The sequence below is a fragment of the Anomaloglossus baeobatrachus genome, chromosome 1 (assembly GCF_048569485.1).
Source record: "Anomaloglossus baeobatrachus isolate aAnoBae1 chromosome 1, aAnoBae1.hap1, whole genome shotgun sequence".
Lineage (NCBI taxonomy): Eukaryota > Metazoa > Chordata > Amphibia > Anura > Aromobatidae > Anomaloglossus > Anomaloglossus baeobatrachus.
Window position 1 is genome coordinate 176,134,502 of NC_134353.1, and position 21,278 is coordinate 176,155,779.

At 46.1% G+C, this 21,278-nt stretch overlaps 1 protein-coding gene across 1 annotated transcript in view; it reads left to right on the forward strand.

Moving 5' to 3' along the window:
* Nucleotides 1-20,539, forward strand: part of LOC142292037 (uncharacterized) — a 119,970-nt gene extending 99,431 nt beyond the window's left edge. Inside the window, exons 6-7 of the mRNA XM_075337140.1 lie at nucleotides 19,237-19,580; nucleotides 20,498-20,539. Coding sequence (XP_075193255.1) covers nucleotides 19,237-19,580; nucleotides 20,498-20,539 — 386 coding nt within the window. The remainder of the gene's footprint in view (nucleotides 1-19,236; nucleotides 19,581-20,497) is intronic.
* Nucleotides 20,540-21,278: the final 739 nt, after the last annotated feature.

Genomic DNA, 21,278 nt, shown 5'->3' on the forward strand with positions numbered 1-21,278 from the left:
CAAAACACATTACCCCCCCTGAATACCCTTGTTAGCTGAAGCCTCACAGATAATGCAGATGATAGCAGTGTGAATACAAACCACACAGCTCTGCAACACAGTCATGGAAATCTTGAAAAGCAACAGTCAATGCAAACATGTGTTGCTGTCCCTCTATGATTTAAACTGTACGTGACAATTTGACAGTGCAGAGGCAGCAAGTCCTATTGTCTATATAGTTGGCCTACCCAGAACAGATATGTGTTTTGCTAATAAAACAAAGTGTTGTGTGCCCGCATTATTGTCTGGGCACAGCCTACCGTACCCGGGTACTGTGATGTCCAGTTTCCAGAAATACAGACTTTACGCTCCTCTCACGGTAAACAGTATAGACAGCACTGTAAGAATGTTGGTCTGTGGCACAGGATGTTGCTCACTGGCATTACGGGGCTCATCATCAAAGTACAACATGACTCCCCTCACAATTGAACGAAGTGTTTCCGCGGTGGCTCCTTGCTGTAACACACACCTTTAGCTTTTCCTTCTGTTCATAGACAGCATCTCCAAGTCCACATCCGAAGACCAATTTAATATTGCTATAGTGACCAAACCAAGGCAGATCCAAAAAAACAGCAGCCCCTTGTGTGTAGTCTGCAACAATGCATGCAATGGCAAATAAGCATGTGGCATTGACAGTGGCTAAAGCTGAGCAATACACCTTCACGCTATCAATTCATATCCATGGGACACTTCAAGGAGGAACTACTCAAAGGTGTGAGTTTTTGCCTTCTACTTACAGATTGTTGACAAATCTTACAGATTCCATGACTTGGGTGATCCTTTGCGATGTCCAAAAATTCACAGGCTAGGCAAGGCTTACAGCCCATGCGACCTGCATAGCCAACACGACTTCTGCTCATAGTCAAAGTTGTGGTCCAGTATTCAGTTGTTGACGTGCTTCCAGTACTTTGTCTCTGGCCAGGAAGACGCAACGTAACCTCGTCGTCAGTAGCATCCTCCTCCACCTCCTCTGCTGACCTCATCGACTGGCTGACTTTGGTTTGACAGTAAGTGTGGTCTCCAACCTCATCAATAACCCTGTGTGTTTTCATTCCCCTCGTCCTGAGTCCTCCGAGAAAACCTCTTCCTGCCCTGACCGAATAGTAAAGTTGTCATTCCAATCAGGTATCTGTGCTCCTCATCATGTTCCCCATTGTCTCCACCAGGAGGATTGACTTTTTGGAAATAAGGGTGTAGATTAGGCTCAGCACCTTCTTCATCGGGGCCTGGATCCCACTCACAAAGCTTCTGGCCATCTGCGCAGATCATTTCCCCTGTCTCATGGAACTCGCTACTTCAACACGTCACATTATCTGCTACACCCGCAAGCTTCAAACTGAATCTGAAAACTCATCTGTTCAGTAGAGTTGAGCGCGGTTCGTGGTTCGTGGTTCTCCAGTTCGCGGCTCGAGTGATTTTGGGGCATGTTCTAGATCGAACTAGAACTCGAGCTTTTTGCAAAAGCTCGGTAGTTCTAGAAACGTTCGAGAACGGTTCTAGCAGCCAAAAAACAGCTAAATCATAGCTTGGTTTCTGCTGTAATAGTGTAAGTCACTCTGTGAATCAAACTATTATCACATTTCAGTGTATAGTGTGCGTGAACAGCGCCTTCAGATCACTGCTGTTTCTATAATGGCGATCGCCATTTTTTTTTTTTTTTTTTCTTGTCTTCCTTCCCTAAGCGCGCGCGTCTTGTGGGGCGGGCCAGCATGTCAGCCAATCCCAGACACACACACAGCTAAGTGGACTTTGAGCCAGAGAAGCAACGGCATGTGTGATAGGATCTGCATGTCACATGTCCCTGCATTATAAAACCGGACATTTTCTTCACGGACGCCATTATCTGCCTTCTGCGTCTTTGGTGTCAGACATCACTGTCGCAGCTCCGTCTTCCTGAGTCCTATAGCCGATACAGCTGTATGCGCTGCATACACAGCGTTAGACAGCTTAGGGAGAGCACTTTATAGCAGTCCTTTTAAGGGCTCCAACCGGCAGGGTCAGAGAGCCATAGGTGACAGGTCCTGCAAACAGCAACAGCGTCTGTGTAGCCCAGGTCAGGGATTTCCTACCTGCATTTCACCATTAGGAGGGAATAGAAAGGCAGGCTTCCATTCCTCTACCCAGAGCACCACAATCCTGCCACTGTACCCTCTTGTCCTCTGCACACTCCAACTGATAACTAAGCCATTATACTAGCAAACACTCAGTGTACCTAGTGGCATCCTATACGTGGCTATTGGACTTTGCTATAGTCCCACTACTGCAAAGACATTTGCAGAGCGCGTCTGCCTGCATTGCACACTACAACTCATTCTAACCAAGCCATTATACTAGCAAACACTCAGTGTACCTAGTGGCATCCTATACGTGGCTATTGGACTTTGCTATAGTCCCACTAGTGCAAAGACATTTGCAGAGCGCGTCTGCCTGCATTGCACACTACAACTCATTCTAACCAAGCCATTATACTAGCAAACACTCAGTGTACCTAGTGGCATCCTATACGTGGCTATTGGACTTTGCTATAGTCCCACTAGTGCAAAGACATTTGCAGAGCGCGTCTGCCTGCATTGCACACTCCAACTCATTAAAACCAAGCCATTATACTAGCAAACACTCAGTGTACCTAGTGGCATCCTATACGTGGCTATTGGACTTTGCTATAGTCCCACTAGTGCAAAGACATTTGCATAGCGCGTCTGCCGGCATTGCACACTCAAACTCATTTTAACTAAGCCATTATACTAGCAAACACTCAGTGTACCTAGTGGCATCCTATACGTGGCTATTGGACTTTGCTATAGTCCCACTAGTGCAAAGACATTAGCAGAGCACATCTGCCTGCATTGCACACTACAACTCATTCTAACCAAGCCATTATACTAGCAAACACTCAGTGTACCTAGTGGCATCCTATACGTGGCTATTGGACTTTGCTATAGTCCCACTAGTGCAAAGACATTTGCATAGCGTGTCTGCCTGCATTGCACACTCAAACTCATTTTAACTAAGCCATTATACTAGCAAACACTCAGTGTACCTAGTAGCATCCTATACGTGGCTATTGGACTTTGCTATAGTCCCACTAGTGCAAAGACATTAGCAGAGCACATCTGCCTGCATTGCACACTACAACTCATTCTAACCAAGCCATTATACTAGCAAACACTCAGTGTACCTAGTGGCATCCTATACGTGGCTATTGGACTTTGCTATAGTCCCACTAGTGCAAAGACATTTGCAGAGCGCGTCTGCCTGCATTGCACACTCCAACTCATTAAAACCAAGCCATTATACTAGCAATCACTCAGTGTACCTAGTGGCATCCTATACGTGGCTATTGGACTTTGCTATAGTCCCACTAGTGCAAAGACATTTGCATAGCGCGTCTGCCTGCATTGCACACTCAAACTCATTTTAACTAAGCCATTATACTAGCAAACACTCAGTGTACCTAGTGGCATCCTATACGTGGCTATTGGACTTTGCTATAGTCCCACTAGTGCAAAGATATTAGCAGAGCACATCTGCCTGCATTGCACACTCCAACTTTTTTAAACTAAGCAATTTTACTAGCAAACACTCAGTGTACCTAGTGGCATCCTAAACGTGGCTATTGGACTTTGCTATAGTCCCACTAGTGCAAAGACATTTGCAGAGCACGTCTGCCTGCATTGCACACTACAACTCATTGTTACTAAGCCATTATACTAGCAAACACTCAGTGTACCTAGTTGTATCCTAAACGTGGCTATTGTACTTTTGTCTATTCACAGTATTGGAACGATATTTGCAGCACGTCTGCCTGCATTGCACACTCTAACTTTTTTAAACTCAGCCATTTATAGTAGCAAACACTCAGTGTACCTAGTTGTATCCTAAACGTGGCTATTGTACTTTTGTCAATTCACAGTATTGGAACGTTATTTGCAGCACGTCTGCCTGCATTGCACACTCAAACTTTTTTAAACTCAGCCATTTATAGTAGCAAACACTCAGTGTACCTAGTTGTATCCTAAACGTGGCTATTGTACTTTTGTCTATTCACAGTATTGGAACGATATTTGCAGCACGTCTGCCTGCATTGCACACTCTAACTTTTTTAAACTCAGCCATTATACTAGCAAACACTCAGTGTACCTAGTGGCATCCTATACGTGGCTATTGGACTTTGCTATAGTCCCACTAGTGCAAAGGCATTAGCAGAGCACATCTGCCTGCATTGCACACTACAACTCATTGTAACCAAGCCATTATACTAGCAAACACTCAGTGTACCTAGTGGCATCCTATACGTGGCTATTGGACTTTGCTATAGTCCCACTAGTGCAAAGACATTTGCAGAGCGCGTCTGCCTGCATTGCACACTCCAACTCATTAAAACCAAGCCATTATACTAGCAAACACTCAGTGTACCTAGTGGCATCCTATACGTGGCTATTGGACTTTGCTATAGTCCCACTAGTGCAAAGACATTTGCATAGCGCGTCTGCCTGCATTGCACACTCAAACTCATTTTAACTAAGCCATTATACTAGCAAACACTCAGTGTACCTAGTGGCATCCTATACGTGGCTATTGGACTTTGCTATAGTCCCACTAGTGCAAAGATATTAGCAGAGCACATCTGCCTGCATTGCACACTCCAACTTTTTTAAACTAAGCAATTTTACTAGCAAACACTCAGTGTACCTAGTGGCATCCTAAACGTGGCTATTGGACTTTGCTATAGTCCCACTAGTGCAAAGACATTTGCAGAGCACGTCTGCCTGCATTGCACACTACAACTCATTGTTACTAAGCCATTATACTAGCAAACACTCAGTGTACCTAGTTGTATCCTAAACGTGGCTATTGTACTTTTGTCTATTCACAGTATTGGAACGATATTTGCAGCACGTCTGCCTGCATTGCACACTCAAACTTTTTTAAACTCAGCCATTTATAGTAGCAAACACTCAGTGTACCTAGTTGTATCCTAAACGTGGCTATTGTACTTTTGTCTATTCACAGTATTGGAACGATATTTGCAGCACGTCTGCCTGCATTGCACACTCTAACTTTTTTAAACTCAGCCATTATACTAGCAAACACTCAGTGTACCTAGTTGTATCCTAAACGTGGCTATTGTACTTTTGTCAATTCACAGTATTGGAACGTTATTTGCAGCACGTCTGCCTGCATTGCACACTCTAACTTTTTTAAACTCAGCCATTATACTAGCAAACACTCACTGTACCTAGTTGTATCCTAAACGTGGCTATTGTACTTTTGTCAATTCACAGTATTGGAACTTTATTTGCAGCACGTCTGCCTGCATTGCACACTCAAACTTTTTTAAACTCAGCCATTTATAGTAGCAAACACTCAGTGTACCTAGTTGTATCCTAAACGTGGCTATTGTACTTTTGTCTATTCACAGTATTGGAACGTTATTTGCAGCACGTCTGCCTGCATTGCACACTCTAACTTTTTTAAACTCAGCCATTATACTAGCAAACACTCAGTGTACCTAGTTGTATCCTAAACGTGGCTATTGTACTTTTGTCAATTCACAGTATTGGAACGTTATTTGCAGCACGTCTGCCTGCATTGCACACTCAAACTTTTTTAAACTCAGCCATTTATAGTAGCAAACACTCAGTGTACCTAGTTGTATCCTAAACGTGGCTATTGTACTTTTGTCTATTCACAGTATTGGAACGTTATTTGCAGCACGTCTGCCTGCATTGCACACTCTAACTTTTTTAAACTCAGCCATTATACTAGCAAACACTCAGTGTACCTAGTTGTATCCTAAACGTGGCTATTGTACTTTTGTCAATTCACAGTATTGGAACGTTATTTGCAGCACGTCTGCCTGCATTGCACACTCAAACTTTTTTAAACTCAGCCATTTATAGTAGCAAACACTCAGTGTACCTAGTTGTATCCTAAACGTGGCTATTGTACTTTTGTCAATTCACAGTATTGGAACGTTATTTGCAGCACGTCTGCCTGCATTGCACACTCAAACTTTTTTAAACTCAGCCATTTATAGTAGCAAACACTCAGTGTACCTAGTTGTATCCTAAACGTGGCTATTGTACTTTTGTCTATTCACAGTATTGGAACGTTATTTGCAGCACGTCTGCCTGCATTGCACACTCTAACTTTTTTAAACTCAGCCATTATACTAGCAAACACTCAGTGTACCTAGTTGTATCCTAAACGTGGCTATTTTACTTTTGTCTATTCACAGTATTGGAACGATATTTGCAGCACGTCTGCCTGCATTGCACACTCTAACTTTTTTAAACTCAGCCATTTATAGTAGCAAACACTCAGTGTACCTAGTTGTATCCTAAACGTGGCTATTGTACTTTTGTCAATTCACAGTATTGGAACGTTATTTGCAGCACGTCTGCCTGCATTGCACACTCAAACTTTTTTAAACTCAGCCATTATACTAGCAAACACTCACTGTACCTAGTTGTATCCTAAACGTGGCTATTGTACTTTTGTCAATTCACAGTATTGGAACGTTATTTGCAGCACGTCTGCCTGCATTGCACACTCAAACTTTTTTAAACTCAGCCATTATACTAGCAAACACTCACTGTACCTAGTTGTATCCTAAACGTGGCTATTGTACTTTTGTCAATTCACAGTATTGGAACGTTATTTGCAGCACGTCTGCCTGCATTGCACACTCAAACTTTTTTAAACTCAGCCATTATACTAGCAAACACTCACTGTACCTAGTTGTATCCTAAACGTGGCTATTGTACTTTTGTCAATTCACAGTATTGGAACGTTATTTGCAGCACGTCTGCCTGCATTGCACACTCAAACTTTTTTAAACTCAGCCATTATACTAGCAAACACTCACTGTACCTAGTTGTATCCTAAACGTGGCTATTGTACTTTTGTCTATTCACACTACTGCAAATCTATGTGCAGCACCTCTGCATGACAACCTCGTGCTCTGTTTTTAATAAGCTATAATGATAGCACAAAATACTGCCATTTTGTGGCATCATAGAACTGGCTGTTGTATTCCATTAGTGCCCCACTGGTGACAAGCTATTTCTAGCACCTCTACATCACACCCTCATGCACATTTAGCTACGCTAATGTTATAGCAAACTCATGGAATTCATTGCTGCATTTCATAATTCGGAGGGATAGAAAGTCAGGCTTCCTTTAGCTTTTCCTTCTGTTCATAGACAGCATCTCCAAGACAAATTTCCCCTCCACGTCTAAGTGTGGAGAGGCAGCTAGTGCGCATGCGTGTGCCGATGTACCCCAGCTGCAGCATAATTACAGTGTTTCGCCTAGTGAGTATGCTCAGCCTGACTGTGCCATTCCTGACGCTAAGTCTTCATTTCGGGATACAGCGCATGCTCCCACACTAAGTGTGAAAAGCCTCTTTGCACAGGTGCTTGCATTCTGTGCCGGGTCTAAGTCCTGTTTTGTGCCTAGACACCATGCTAAAGCTGATAGTCTTTTTTCAGAGACTGTATTTCATTCTACTGAGCATGCTCAGGCACTTCCTGCATCAGAGACTAGGTCCGGTAATGAACTCTTTGGCCCTGGCCCTGATGTGGGGGTCCCATATAGACCACAGGGCATCAGGTGTCCTCCCAAATGGCTTGCAGAGGCCCACACCTATGACTTGTCACCGCATTATTGATGGTCAGACGATGACTGGTGAGGTGTTTGGGTCATGGCAGCCATGAGGTCATCATTGAAGTTGCGTTTCCAAATAGGACGCTAGTTATGCCACTCATGACGTGTCACTCTGCTTTTGTCTCCAGGAGGTGCATTGTGGTTCACCCTGGTTTGGGGCGGACCCAGGTTATAAAAGGGGCTGGAGCCAACAAGGAGGTGCGCAGTCTTCTATTATGCTCCGAAAGAGCACACCTCCATGTGTTGAACCCATTGCGGCTTTAGGCCAGAGGTAGGCAGGGATAGGGTGGTGGATGCAGGCCACCACCACAGTTGGTAACGCAGAACGGTTAAGACCAGCTCCTGTCCTAACAGTCCTGCTTGTGCAGCCCAGTGGCATTAACAGGCCTGCTGCTGCTGATGCGCCTGCTGTCCACAGGTGTGGCCCCTACGCACACGGTCAGCGTACTCAATGGCCCCTGTGTTGTTAACAGGGAGTTCCTGGGCTGGGTGGGCATGTGGACCCTGTGACGCTAACAGGGCTCACAGTCTCCAGATCCGAATGGCGTCTAACTCGGTTCAGGCTACTATTAGTTTCATAGCCACACAGCTCTGTATCCTCCACCAAACCTTCAAGTTGCCAACCTCTCCTTTTCCAACTGGGAGCACGGTGGACACTGACTGCTGAAGGTGATATATACCTTTCTCTTTCTTTTCTTATTAATTTTTGTTATATAGCGGTCACAGATTATATACCACTTTATCCAAATCTGCCAGTCCCACTGTAACAGATGTTGTTTCTTCAGCAAATGTTACAGTTGTTTAACCACCAAATCCACGGACCAAAATTTTTTTCCCCTTTCCAACACACCTGTTCCCCTTTCCAACAGCATCTGTCCTTTTTCAACTCATTTTGGGATATGACCAAAAGTGCAACTGTGCAGGGACACCGTACTCAACGCCATCTCAGCACAGCAGCCATCCCTCGGTCCCTCCGATGTGGACAAGTAAAAGACCATTTCCTCCTATCCATGACAAAGTGTTGAGATTCACTCTGTGCAGCACTGGTGTTTAGTGGAAAAGTAGATCTAAGATTGCGTACCACATTCTGCAGATACTCCTGTATACGTGCGTCTATTTCTATGGCAGGAATTAGTTCGCCAAATTTTGTCTTGTACCGGGGATCTAACAGTGTGGCAACCCAGTATTCAGGATTACTTCAAATTCATACAATCCGAGGGTCATGTAGGTAGTGCAGCAAGAAGGCGCTCATGTGTCTTGTGCATCCAGGAGGACCAAGTCCTTGGTGTGTTGGTGGCAGAGAGGTGAGAATCGTGCATCCTTCCTCTGCCCTCTACCCACAACCTCGCACAACCGAAATGTGAGCAAGCTCTCACTCATCTGCTGAGTCTTCCATGCCCATCGCCAGTTCGTCCTCCATTTCTTCATGGGCTCCTGCACTTTCATCAACACTTTTTGCTGATACTATGCGCCCTTGTTAATCCCTCTCCCTCACCATGACTGCCGCATAGGTGCCGCTGACCATCTGGACCTCGTAGATCTTGTTATCCCTTCCGCATATGACTCCTCCTGTACTTCCTCCCCTTCCTCTTGTCCCAACACCTGACTCCGAATAATAATTACAGTGTGCTCCATCATGTAGATGACCAGAATTGTCACGCTGAGAATGACATTGCCAGTGCTAAACATCTTCGTCGACATTTCAAAACTGTGTAGCAGGGTGCATAGGTCCTTGATCTGACACCACTCCAGCAGCGTGATCTGCACCACCTCTGGATCAACTTATCCCAGGCTATATGTCTTACCGTATTTCAGCAGGGCTCTGCGGTGCTGCCACACACGCTGCAACATGTGCAGATTCCAATTCCTGCGTGTCGGAACATCGCATTTCCGGCGTTTAACTGCCAGACCCTAAGACTTCCGGAGTGATGAAAGTTGTTGAGCTGCTGTGTGCGCACGATGGAAGTGAGCACATAGCGAGCGTGCCCGCTGCACAAGGCCATGTAGGCCGTGATGGTGTTTTAAAAATTGCTGGAGAATTCGGATCAACACGTGAGCCATAAAAGGCACGTGTGTCACATTGCCCTGAGGATGGCCCGCAGCCAGGTTTGCATCATTGCCGCACACGGCTGTTAAGTCACCAACGGAGTCCGCTCCGTCAATTTGTACTCCGGTCGCCAGGTGACAACGTGTTCCTTTCATGAATAGTGCTGATGATGGGAGAGTAGTCGATGCCAGCGGCGCAGGTGGACGCAGGTTATGCTCACCCACTGGGCTGCATTACCTTGACAGATGCAGAATCTCTGGCTGAATGTAGCTGGTGGGTATCTCACAGATGAAATACCATCATTCAGCTACAACCAATGGGAAGACACCACACCCTTTTTTATGCCCATCCTGTCTGCAGACCACTGCCAGACATAGCTATGAACCTCTGGTTAATTTTACCCCCAGTTCAGTTTTATGATTTTGTGTGCTTGTTACCTGACTACTTTTCCTGCTTGCTGTTTATGTACCTTGTTGGCCGATACGCATTTCACCTCTGCTTGTTTTCTGATTAAGTCCTGGCCGTCCCATTCTGTTCCTGTTCCTCAATTAATGTTTTGACCCTGCCTGACTACTATTCTCTGTAATAGCGGTGTGACTCACATTTCCCATACATTTCAAAGTAAAACTTTGACCGCCTGATGGCATTGAGCTCTGCTGCCAGCATAGTAAGGAGGTGTGTGGTAGTCCTTGTGCGCAGTTGCAAGGAAGGGTGGCCTGACCACACAGGGTTTGCGCAAAGGTAGAGGACCCACACGAGGTTGAAGAGGCAGAAGCAGTGTATTAACTTCTACATACAGAACAAGGATTGAAACAACTCGTGGGGACGGCAAGACTTGTACAGCAGACCCTTCTCCATCTCTCACCATAGTTTGCCAGTGCCCAGTCAGTGACATGTAATGACCCTGTCTATGCTTACTGGTCCAAGTATCTGTGTTGAAATGCACCCTGTCGCACACAGATTTTCTCAAGGAAGTGGTGATGTTGTGTGCGACATGCCGGTGTAGCGCGGGCATGCTTTTCTTGGAGAAGCAGTGGTGATTGGGCATCTGGTACTGGGGCACAGCGACAGACATAAGGTCTGTAAAATCCTGTGTGTCCACTACGCGTAAAGGCAGCATTTCGGTAGCCAACAGCTTACAGAGGGATAGAGTCAACCACTTAGCTTTGTCATGGGTCGCAGTAAGTGGCCTTTTATTTGACCACATCTGAGGGACAGAGATCTGGCTGCTGTCTGTAGACGGTGTTGAGTAGGGTGTCCCTGGAAAAATGCAGGTTTGTGAGAAAAGTGCAGGCGGAGACATGATGTTGGCTTCATCTTGCCTTCAGATCTGTTCATCTTGTATCATTTTTAAAAAACACAGCAAGCAAGGGTTACTCCAAGCGGAGTCTCCCTTTTTTTCCAAAAATTGGGCCCCACACAGACACCTTATCAGTGGCAGCACTTGTGCCCTAGTTGCAAACAGGATGTTTTGATTTGCATCAAGCACATTCCAAATCCACAAGCATTTACTCTCCCCAGGATGACACAGGGGTAGTAAATTCCTTCTGGATCCATGACTTGTTCATTTTGATGAACGTCAGTCTGTCCACATTGTCACTGGACAGACGCGTGCGCTTATCTGTCAGCACACACCCAGCAGCACTGAAGACACGTTCAGAGACAACGCTGGCAGCTGGACACGACAAAATCTTCGAGGCGTAACTGGAGAGCTCTTGACATTTTTCTAGATTTGAAGCACAAAAGGAGCAAGGCTCCATTTGCAAAGTCATTGCATCGATGTTCATTTGGAGATACTCCTGTATCATCCTCTCCATCCGTTGACTATGTGTCAGACTTGTTGTCTCTGGTGGCCTTGCAAAGGAGGGTCTAAAAAAATTATGAAAAGATTCCATAAAATTGCTGTTACCAGCACCAGATACGGTCCTACTGGTACGGGTAGACTGTTGAAGATGACGAGGCCGTCCCATGTTTGTCAAGTTACAACTGGGAGAATCACTCCCTTCACCTGCACGGTTGTTTGGTGGAAAAGCCGAGCTAAGATCGAGTAACAGCTTCTGCTGATACTCCTGCATACGTGCGTCCCTTTCTATGGGTGGAATTATGTCACAAAATTTGGACTTGTCCCGGGGATCTAATAGTGTGGCAAGCCAGTAGTCATCATCACTTCTAATTTTGACAATACGAGGGTCATGTTGGAGGTAGTGCAACAAGAAGGCACTCATGTGTCTTGCGCAGCCATGCGCACCAAGTCCACGCTGTGTTTGTGGCATAGAGGTGCTAACCGTTCTTTCTTCCTCTGTCATCTCCCCCCAACCTCTTTCAACTGAAATTTGACCAAGGTCCCCCTCATCTGCTGAGTCTTCCATGTCCATGGACAGTTCGTCCTCCATATCTTCATGTCCTCCTGCACCTTCCTCAACATCTCACCTGCTACCATGCGCCCTTGTTGATCCCTGTCCCCCATGGTCCCATGCCTGCCGCGTTGGTGATGATGAACGTCTGGACCTTGGTGATGTTGTTGTGTCTTGCGCATATGAATCCTCCTGTAGTTCCTCCCCTTCCTGTTGTCCCACCCCCTGACTACGAATAGTGTTTAGCGTGTGCTCCAGCATGTAAATGACTGTAATCGTCATGCTGATAATGGCATTGTCAGCGCTAAACATATTCGTCGCCATGTCGAAACTGTGCAGAAGGGTGCATAGGTCCTTGATCTGAGATCACTCCATCAGGGTGATCTGCCCCACTTCTGCATCTCGTTGGCCCAGGCTATACATCATGACGTATTGCACCAGGGCTCGCCGGTGCTGCCACAGTCGCTGTAACATGTGGAGAGTTGAATTCCAGCGTGTCGCCACATCGCATTTCAGGCGATGAACTGGCAGGCCGAAAGACTTCTGGAGCGATGCAAGTCGCTCAGGTGCGGCGGTTGAACGGCGGAAGTGAGCACTGCAGACAGTTTCCGTGCCCTGGTCAGAAGGCCATCTAGGCCGGGATAGTGTGTTAAAAATTGCTGGACAACAAGGTTAAACACGTGAGCCATACAAGGCACGTGTGTCACCTTGCCCAGGCGAAGGGCCGCACCCAGGTTTGCAGCATTGTCGCACACGGCCTTACCAGGCTGCAGGTTGAGTGGAGACAACCATTTATCAAAATCAGTCTCCAGAGCTGCCCACAACTCAGTCGCTGTGTGACTCCTATTTCAAAGACATGTCAAGCTAAAGACCGCCTGATGCCGTTGCGCTCTGCTACCAGCATAGTAATGAGGGGTGCGTGATTCCTTCTGCGCAGTGAGAACGCTGGTGGCCTGACCAGGCAGGCTTGGGGCGGAGGTGGAGGACCCAGATGAGGTGGAGGATGCAGAAGCAGTGGCGGAACTTGGACAGACAGAGGATTGACACACAAGTCGTGGGGACGGCAAGACTTGTGCAGCAGACCCTTCACCATCTATCACCATAGTTACCCAGTGGCCAGTCAGCGACATGTAACGTCCCTGTCCATGCTTACTGGTCCAAGTATCGGTGGTGAAATGCACCCGTTCACACACAGAGTTTCTCAAGGAAGCGGTGATGTTGTGTGCGACATGCTGGTGTAGCGCGGGCACACCTTTCTTAGAGAAGTAGTGGCGACTAGGCATCTGGTACTGGGGCACAGCGACAGACATAAGGTCTCTAAAATCCTGTGTGTCCACTAGGCGGAAAGGCAGCATTTCTGTAGTCAACAGCTTACAGAGGGATAGAGTCAACCTCTTCGCTTTGTCATGGGTCGCAGGAAGTGGCCTTTTATTTGACCACATCTGAGGGACAGAGATCTGGCTGCTGTGTGTAGACGGTGTTGAGTCGGGTGTCCCTGGAAAAATGCAGCTTTGTGAGGAAAGTGCAGGCGGAGACATGATGTTGCCTTCATCCAAAGTTGGTGCTATCGATGTCTGAGAGAGCTGTACACACTCACTTGTTTCCCCTTCCAAACCAACTGACGACCTACCAAGCAAACTGCCTGTTGCGGTTACAGTGGTGGAAGTTGTGGGTGGAAAAACAGGTGTGACAGCTGTCCCCACAGTCCTAGAAGATGACGAGCGCGCGGATGCACTGGAAGGGGCAGGCGGTGGATGGTTCGCTCCGCTAGGCCGCATTGCAGCACGGTGAGCTTCCCATCGGGCCATATGATATTTATTCATGTGACGATTCATGGAAGAAGTTGTCAAACTGCTGAGGTTTTGACCTCTACTAAGAGAACCATGACAAATTTTACAGATCACATAATTTGGGCGATCTTTTTCTATGTCAAAAAAGGACCTGGCTAGGCAAGGCTTAGAGGCCATGCGACCTGTTGATCCACCCCGAATAATGCTCAGAGGCAGAGTGGTGGCTGAGGATGCAGTTGTAGATGTGCTACCAGTGCTCCGACTGTGTCCAGGAAGGCGCCAGGTTACTTCGACGTCGGTTGCATCCTCCTCCACCGCCTCTGTTGACCTCCTCGAGTGTCTGACTGTGGGTTGACAGTAGGTGTGATCTAGAACTTAATCATCAATTGTTGTGTTTGCACTCCCCTACCCCTCAGACCGAGTTTCTTCTTGCCCTGACCGAATATTTAAGTTGTCATCCCAATCGGGTATCTGCGTCTCATCTTCATCAGTATGTTCCTCATTGCCTATAACCACAGTTGTTGGAAAGGCAGCATTTTGGTAGCCAACAGTTTGCATATGATGAAAGTCAACCTCCAAGCCATTTCATGCCCTTCTAAAAGCATGTAAAACACAGCGAGGGGACTCCAACCACAGTCTCCCTCGTTGCCACTAACTGGGCCACACACACACCACTTGACTGGCATCGGTTGAGCCCCCTTTTGAAAAAGAAAAAGATGCTTTGCATGAAGCACTCTCAAAAATACGCGTGCCTTTCCCGTCCCCTGGCTGACCCAGGGGAAGAAAAGTCCTCTGAGAGCCATGACTTGTTCATCTTGGTTCTTTTAGAGACACAGCGAGGGGACTCCAACCACAGTCTCCCTCGTTGCCACTAACTGGGCCACACACACCCCACTTGACTGGCATCGGTTGAGCCCCCTTTTGAAAAAGAAAAAGATGCTTTGCATGAAGCACTCTCAAAAATACGCGTGCCTTTCCCGTCCCCTGGCTGACCCAGGGGAAGAAAAGTCCTCTGAGAGCCATGACTTGTTCATCTTGGTTCTTTTAGAGACACAGCGAGGGGACTCCAACCACAGTCTCCCTCGTTGCCACTAACTGGGCCACACACACCCCACTTGACTGGCATCGGTTGAGCCCCCCTTTTGACAAAGAAAAAGATGCTTTGCATGAAGCACTCTCAAAAATACGCGTGCCTTTCGCCTCCCCTGGCTGACCCAGGGGAAGAAAAGTCCTCTGAGAGCCATGACTTGTTCATCTTGGTTCTTTTAGAGACACAGCGAGGGGACTCCAACCACAGTCTCCCTCGTTGACACTAACTGGGCCACACACACCCCACTTGACTGGCATCGGTTGACCCCCCCTTTTGACAAAGAAAAAGATGCTTTGCATGAAGCACTCTCAAAAATACGCGTGCCTTTCCCGTCCCCTGGCTGACCCAGGGGAAGAAAAGTCCTCTGAGAGCCATGACTTGTTCATCTTGGTTCTTTTAGAGACACAGCGAGGGGACTCCAACCACAGTCTCCCTCGTTGCCACTAACTGGGCCACACACACCCCACTTGACTGGCATCGGTTGACCCCCCCTTTTGACAAAGAAAAAGATGCTTTGCATGAAGCACTCTCAAAAATACGCGTGCCTTTCCCGTCCCCTGGCTGACCCAGGGGAAGAAAAGTCCTCTGAGAGCCATGACTTGTTCATCTTGGTTCTTTTAGAGACACAGCGAGGGGACTCCAACCACAGTCTCCCTCGTTGCCACTAACTGGGCCACACACACCCCACTTGACTGGCATCGGTTGACCCCCCCTTTTGACAAAGAAAAAGATGCTTTGCATGAAGCACTCTCAAAAATACGCGTGCCTTTCCCGTCCCCTGGCTGACCCAGGGGAAGAAAAGTCCTCTGAGAGCCATGACTTGTTCATCTTGGTTCTTTTAGAGACACAGCGAGGGGACTCCAACCACAGTCTCCCTCGTTGCCACTAACTGGGCCACACACACCCCACTTGACTGGCATCGGTTGACCCCCCCTTTTGACAAAGAAAAAGATGCTTTGCATGAAGCACTCTCAAAAATACGCGTGCCTTTCCCGTCCCCTGGCTGACCCAGGGGAAGAAAAGTCCTCTGAGAGCCATGACTTGTTCATCTTGGTTCTTTTAGAGACACAGCGAGGGGACTCCAACCACAGTCTCCCTCGTTGCCACTAACTGGGCCACACACACCCCACTTGACTGGCATCGGTTGAGCCCCCTTTTGAAAAAGAAAAAGATGCTTTGCATGAAGCACTCTCAAAAATACGCGTGCCTTTCGCCTCCCCTGGCTGACCCAGGGGAAGAAAAGTCCTCTGAGAGCCAGGTCCACATTGTCAGTGGACAGACACGTGTGCTTATCTGCCAGCAGACCCCCAGCAGCACTGAAGACAGGTTCCGAGAGAACGCTGGCTGCAGGACACGACAAGATCCTCAAGGCGTACGTGGCGAGCTCAGGCAATTTATCCAGATTGGAAGCCTAAAATGAGCAGGGCTCAAGTTGCACAATAATGGAATCGATGTTTCTTTGCATATACTCATATATCTGTGTGTCTCCCTCTTTTTCCTTGTCCAGCTGTTTTGTTTTCACATGAGTATATGTCCTTGTCACTTTCCCATGTGTTTGTGTTATGTTGTGAGTTGTTTGTCACCTTTTGGACACCTTTCAGGGTGTTTTCTAGGTGTTTTACTGTGTTTGTGATTGCCTGCCATTGTTTCCTATGGGCTCGAGTTCGGTTCGTCGAACGTTCGACGAGCCGAACTCGAGCCAGACCCCCCGTTCGGCGAACCGCCTCGAGCCGAACCGGGACCGGTTCGCTCATCTCTACTGTTCAGAAATGACTTTAACCTTCAATGACACCACCACCATACGTACTTGACGCTCAACCTACACCATTCCTACTGTCTCCTCCCAAAAATCCTTTAGAATGTAATCCCGCAAGGGCAGGTCCCTCTTCCCTCTGTACCAGTCTGTCTATAGTTACTTGTATATGTATTCTGTATGTAACCCCCTTCTCATGTACAGCACCATGGAATCAATGGTGCTCTATAAATCAATAATAATAAAAATAATAATAACTTCCTTGTCTGTACTCATTGCAGCTTTGGAGCAGACCTCTGATTCCCAGGCTATAGTGCGACTGAACAGCTATGCAAACTTAACCATCTCTGTTACCCCATACTCAGCAGGGCTGGTGGAAACTTGAGAGCTGTTAGGAAGCAAGTGCGATTGGATTGACACCACAGAGGAATGGAGTATTTGGGATCTTGAAATTGGGGTGGAGGAGAGGCCACTTTATGGAGCACTTCAGATCCATTGAAGCAGCTGCTGTTTTGGCCTCATCTACATTTGTTAGCGATGGTTGTGTCCGTGAAAAAAAGGATCATATCAGATTATCCATGGGAAGAAGTACACCTGTTCTTTTGGATGGTATTTGTTGTTACAAAACCTGTAACCTGAAGCCTGCTGCGGTTTCATTTGCGCCCAGGCGTCAGCTGCCATTTACGGCTGGGCCTTGGGTTGTCCAGCTGGCTGCTTTCTCCTCCACATCTAAGTGTGGAGAGGCAGCTAGTGCGCATGCGTGTGCCGATTTACCCCAGCCGCAGCCTAACTACAGTGTTTCGCCTAGTGAGTATGCTCAGCCTTACTGTGCCATTGCTGAGGCTAAGTCTTCATTTCGGGATACAGCGCATGCTCCCACACTTAGTGCAAAAAGCCTCTTTGCACAGGTACTTGCACTCCGTGCCGGGTCTAGGTCCTGTGTTGTGCCTAGACACCATAAAGCTGATAGTCTTTTTTCAGACACTGTATTTCATGCTACTGAGCATGCTCAGGCACTTACTGCATCAGAGACTATGTCCGGTAATGAACTCTTTGGCCCTGCCCCTGATGTGGGGGTCCCATATAGACCACAGGGCATCAGGTGTCTTGACAATGTGGCCAGGCCACTCCCAAATGGCTTGCAGAGGCCCGCCCCTATGATTTGTCACCGCATTATTGATGGTCAGACGATGACTGGTGAGGTGTTTGGGTCATGGCAGCCATGAGGTCATCATTGAAGTTGCGGTTCCAAATAGGACGTTAGTTATGCCACTCATGACGTGTCACTCTGCTTTTGTCTCCAGGAGGTGCATTGTGGTTCACCCTGGTTTGGGGCGGACCCAGGTTATAAAAGGGGCTGGAGCCAACAAGGAGGTGCGCAGTCTTCTATTATGCTCCGAAAGAGCACACCTCCATGTGTTGAACCCATTGCGGCTTTAGGCCAGAGGTAGGCAGGGATAGGGCGTTGATGCAGGCCGCCACCACAGTTGGTAACGCAGAACGGTTAAGACCAGCTCCTTTCCCACCAGTCCTGCTTGTGCAGCCCAGTGGCATTAACAGGCCTGCTGCTGCTGATGCACCTGCTGTCCACAGGTGTGGCCCCTACGCACACGGTCAGCGTACTCAATGGCCCCTGTGTTGTTAACAGTGAGTTCCTGGGCTGGGTGGGCATGTGGACCCTGTGATGCTAACAGGGCTCCCAGTCTCCAGATCTGAATGGCGTCTAACTCGGTTCAGGCTACTATTAGTTTCATAGCCACACAGCTCTGTATCCTCCACCAAACCTTCCAGTTGCCAACCTCTCCTTTTCCATCTGGGAGCACGGTGGACACTGACTGCTGATGGGGATATATACCTTTTTCTTTCTTTTCTTAATAATTTTCGGTATATAGCGGTAACATAGTATATACCACCTTATCCAAATCTGCCAGTCCCACTGTAACAGATGGTGTTTCTTCAGCAAATGTTACTGTTGCTTAACCACCAAATCCACGGAAAAAAACTTTTTTCCCCTTTCCAACACACCTGTTCCCCTTTCCACCAGCATCTGTCCTTTTTCAACTCATTTGGTATATGACCAAAAGTGCAACTCTGCAGGGACACCGTACTCAACGCCATCTCAGCACAGCAGCCAGCCCTCGGTCCCTCAGATGTGGACAAGTAAAAGACCATTTCCTCCTATCCATGACAAAGCGTTGAGATTCACTCTGTGCAGCACTGATGTTTAGTGGAAAATGGTTCCTTCTACCTACAGCTCCGGGGTACGGCTATGGGGGCGGCATGCGCCCCCTCATATGCCAACCTATTCCTGGGGCTGTGGGAGAGGGAACTATTTATGGGGGATGTTTTTCCATCTATGGAGCGTGTTATTTTTTGGACACGCTTCATAGATGATGTTTTTTTCATCTGGAAGGGATCACAATTGGAACTAGAATCTTTTTTCTCATGCTTAAATCGAAATGAACTCAATATCCGTTTGACTTTTAAATCAGACCCTAATCAGATTGATTTTTTAGATGTTCTAATCAAACGTGATGGATCAAACCAGCTGCAGACGGACATCTATAGAAAAAAGACATCAGTGAATTCCTTCCTCTACGCTACATCCGCCCATCCACCACAAACCTTCAGAGGGATACCAACGGGACAATTTCTCCGGATCAGACGAGTGTGTTCAAATGATGTCGATTTTGAAAGACAGGCAACTGCATTAAGAAAAAGATTTACTGATCGTGGATACAGCAAGAAAATTATCAATAGGGCATATTACCGAGCTAAGAACTCGGATCGGCAACAGCTCTTATATTCTACCAAAACAGATTCATCATCTAATCAGGTAAGACTGATCACTAAATTCCATTCTCAGTGGTCGACAATGCGAAACTGCATTAACAAGTTTTGGCCCATTTTACTTACTGACCCGATCATTAAGCAGTATATCTCCCCGAAAGCGAGTATCACTGCAAGACGAGCACGTAACCTTGGAGATATTCTTGTCTCTAGTCATTATCGACCAACGCTGCAGAAAAACTTTTTTTCGGATGTTCGCCCCAAATGGGGTTGTATTCCATGTGGCAAATGCGTGGCCTGTCCCAATGTTGAGAGAGCCACTTGTTTCTCGAATTCATCTAACACTAGAGTGTTTACGATCACACACAGTATTACGTGTTCTACCCGCTCAGTAATATACTATGCCACTTGTCCCTGCCCTCGAATCTATATCGGATTAACGACAAGAGAGATGAAAGTTCGTGTGTGTGAGCACATGAGGGACATTACATCAGCTCTGAAGGAAGATGACATTTGTTCCCTGAAGAGTATCCCTAGACACTTTAAGGAACATCATCACTGTGATGCCTCTCTCTTACGGGTCAGGGGCATTGATCGAATAATTTCAAATATACGTGGGGGCAGCACAATGAAGAAATTATCCCAGTGTGAGAGCAAGTGGATTTGGACCTTAGATACAGTTTTTCCCAAAGGACTGAATGAAAATTTGTCCTTTGCTCCATTCCTTCATTCTAATTAATACTGTTCTTATTCAAACAATTTTTGCATATTTATATTTATATGTATATTCTTGGAATTGTTATTCTGGCCATTATCTGATATTTTATGGTGTCTTTTTTATGTATTTTTATTTTTTCCCTAAAAAATTTTTGTATTTTTATACCAGCGGTTGTTTTTTTTTTTTTTTTTAAAAAAAATGTTTCTCTTTTGTATTCTTACATTCTCTTTATTTTATATTTCTAGATTTATCCTCCCCCATTTTTTCAACTTATTCGTCATCAGTGATCCTCGGAACATCTACGTATTGTCCTATTATATGGAGCTTTTTGTATGCACATATAATTTATGTATAGGCACTTGCTTTATTTAAAAAAAAAATTTTTGTTGGTGATATATAATTCGTACTTTGACAATTGTATTTTTGGGTGTAGTTGTTTGTATCTATAGCTATATATTTCACTATTTCACGCATATACACATTATCTCAGTAGAGAAACTCTTCCTTTTTTATGGGTAAATTCTATTTTTGGTATGCACACTTGCATTTTTGGTAGCATGAATTTTTCTGTAATTAATATATTATCAATATCACTTTTTAGCTATTTAGAATAAATATATATATATATTGAATGTTTTTCTTGTTACAATTTAGTGTATACATATATGTGTAAATGTGTATGTATATGTACTTTACACACATTGAAATATATTTATGGATTATTTTATATACATATTATTCACTAGATTTCACTTTTTAATATTTGTATACATTGGGTAATTTATTCCCCTTTATTCATTGCACTATGCACTTTATTCACATATTTACTATATATAGCTACATATATTCTCATATATACACATGATTTTATGTCTATATTCTTTCCATGGACTACTTGCACTGATGTTTATATATATTTCCTTGTTAGATTTTCTCATTTTACTTCCTTATTGTATCTTTCTATTATGTGTATGCGCAGAGCCAGGATTTTTCCACTCGGGACTATGCGCATGCGTCTGACTGGGT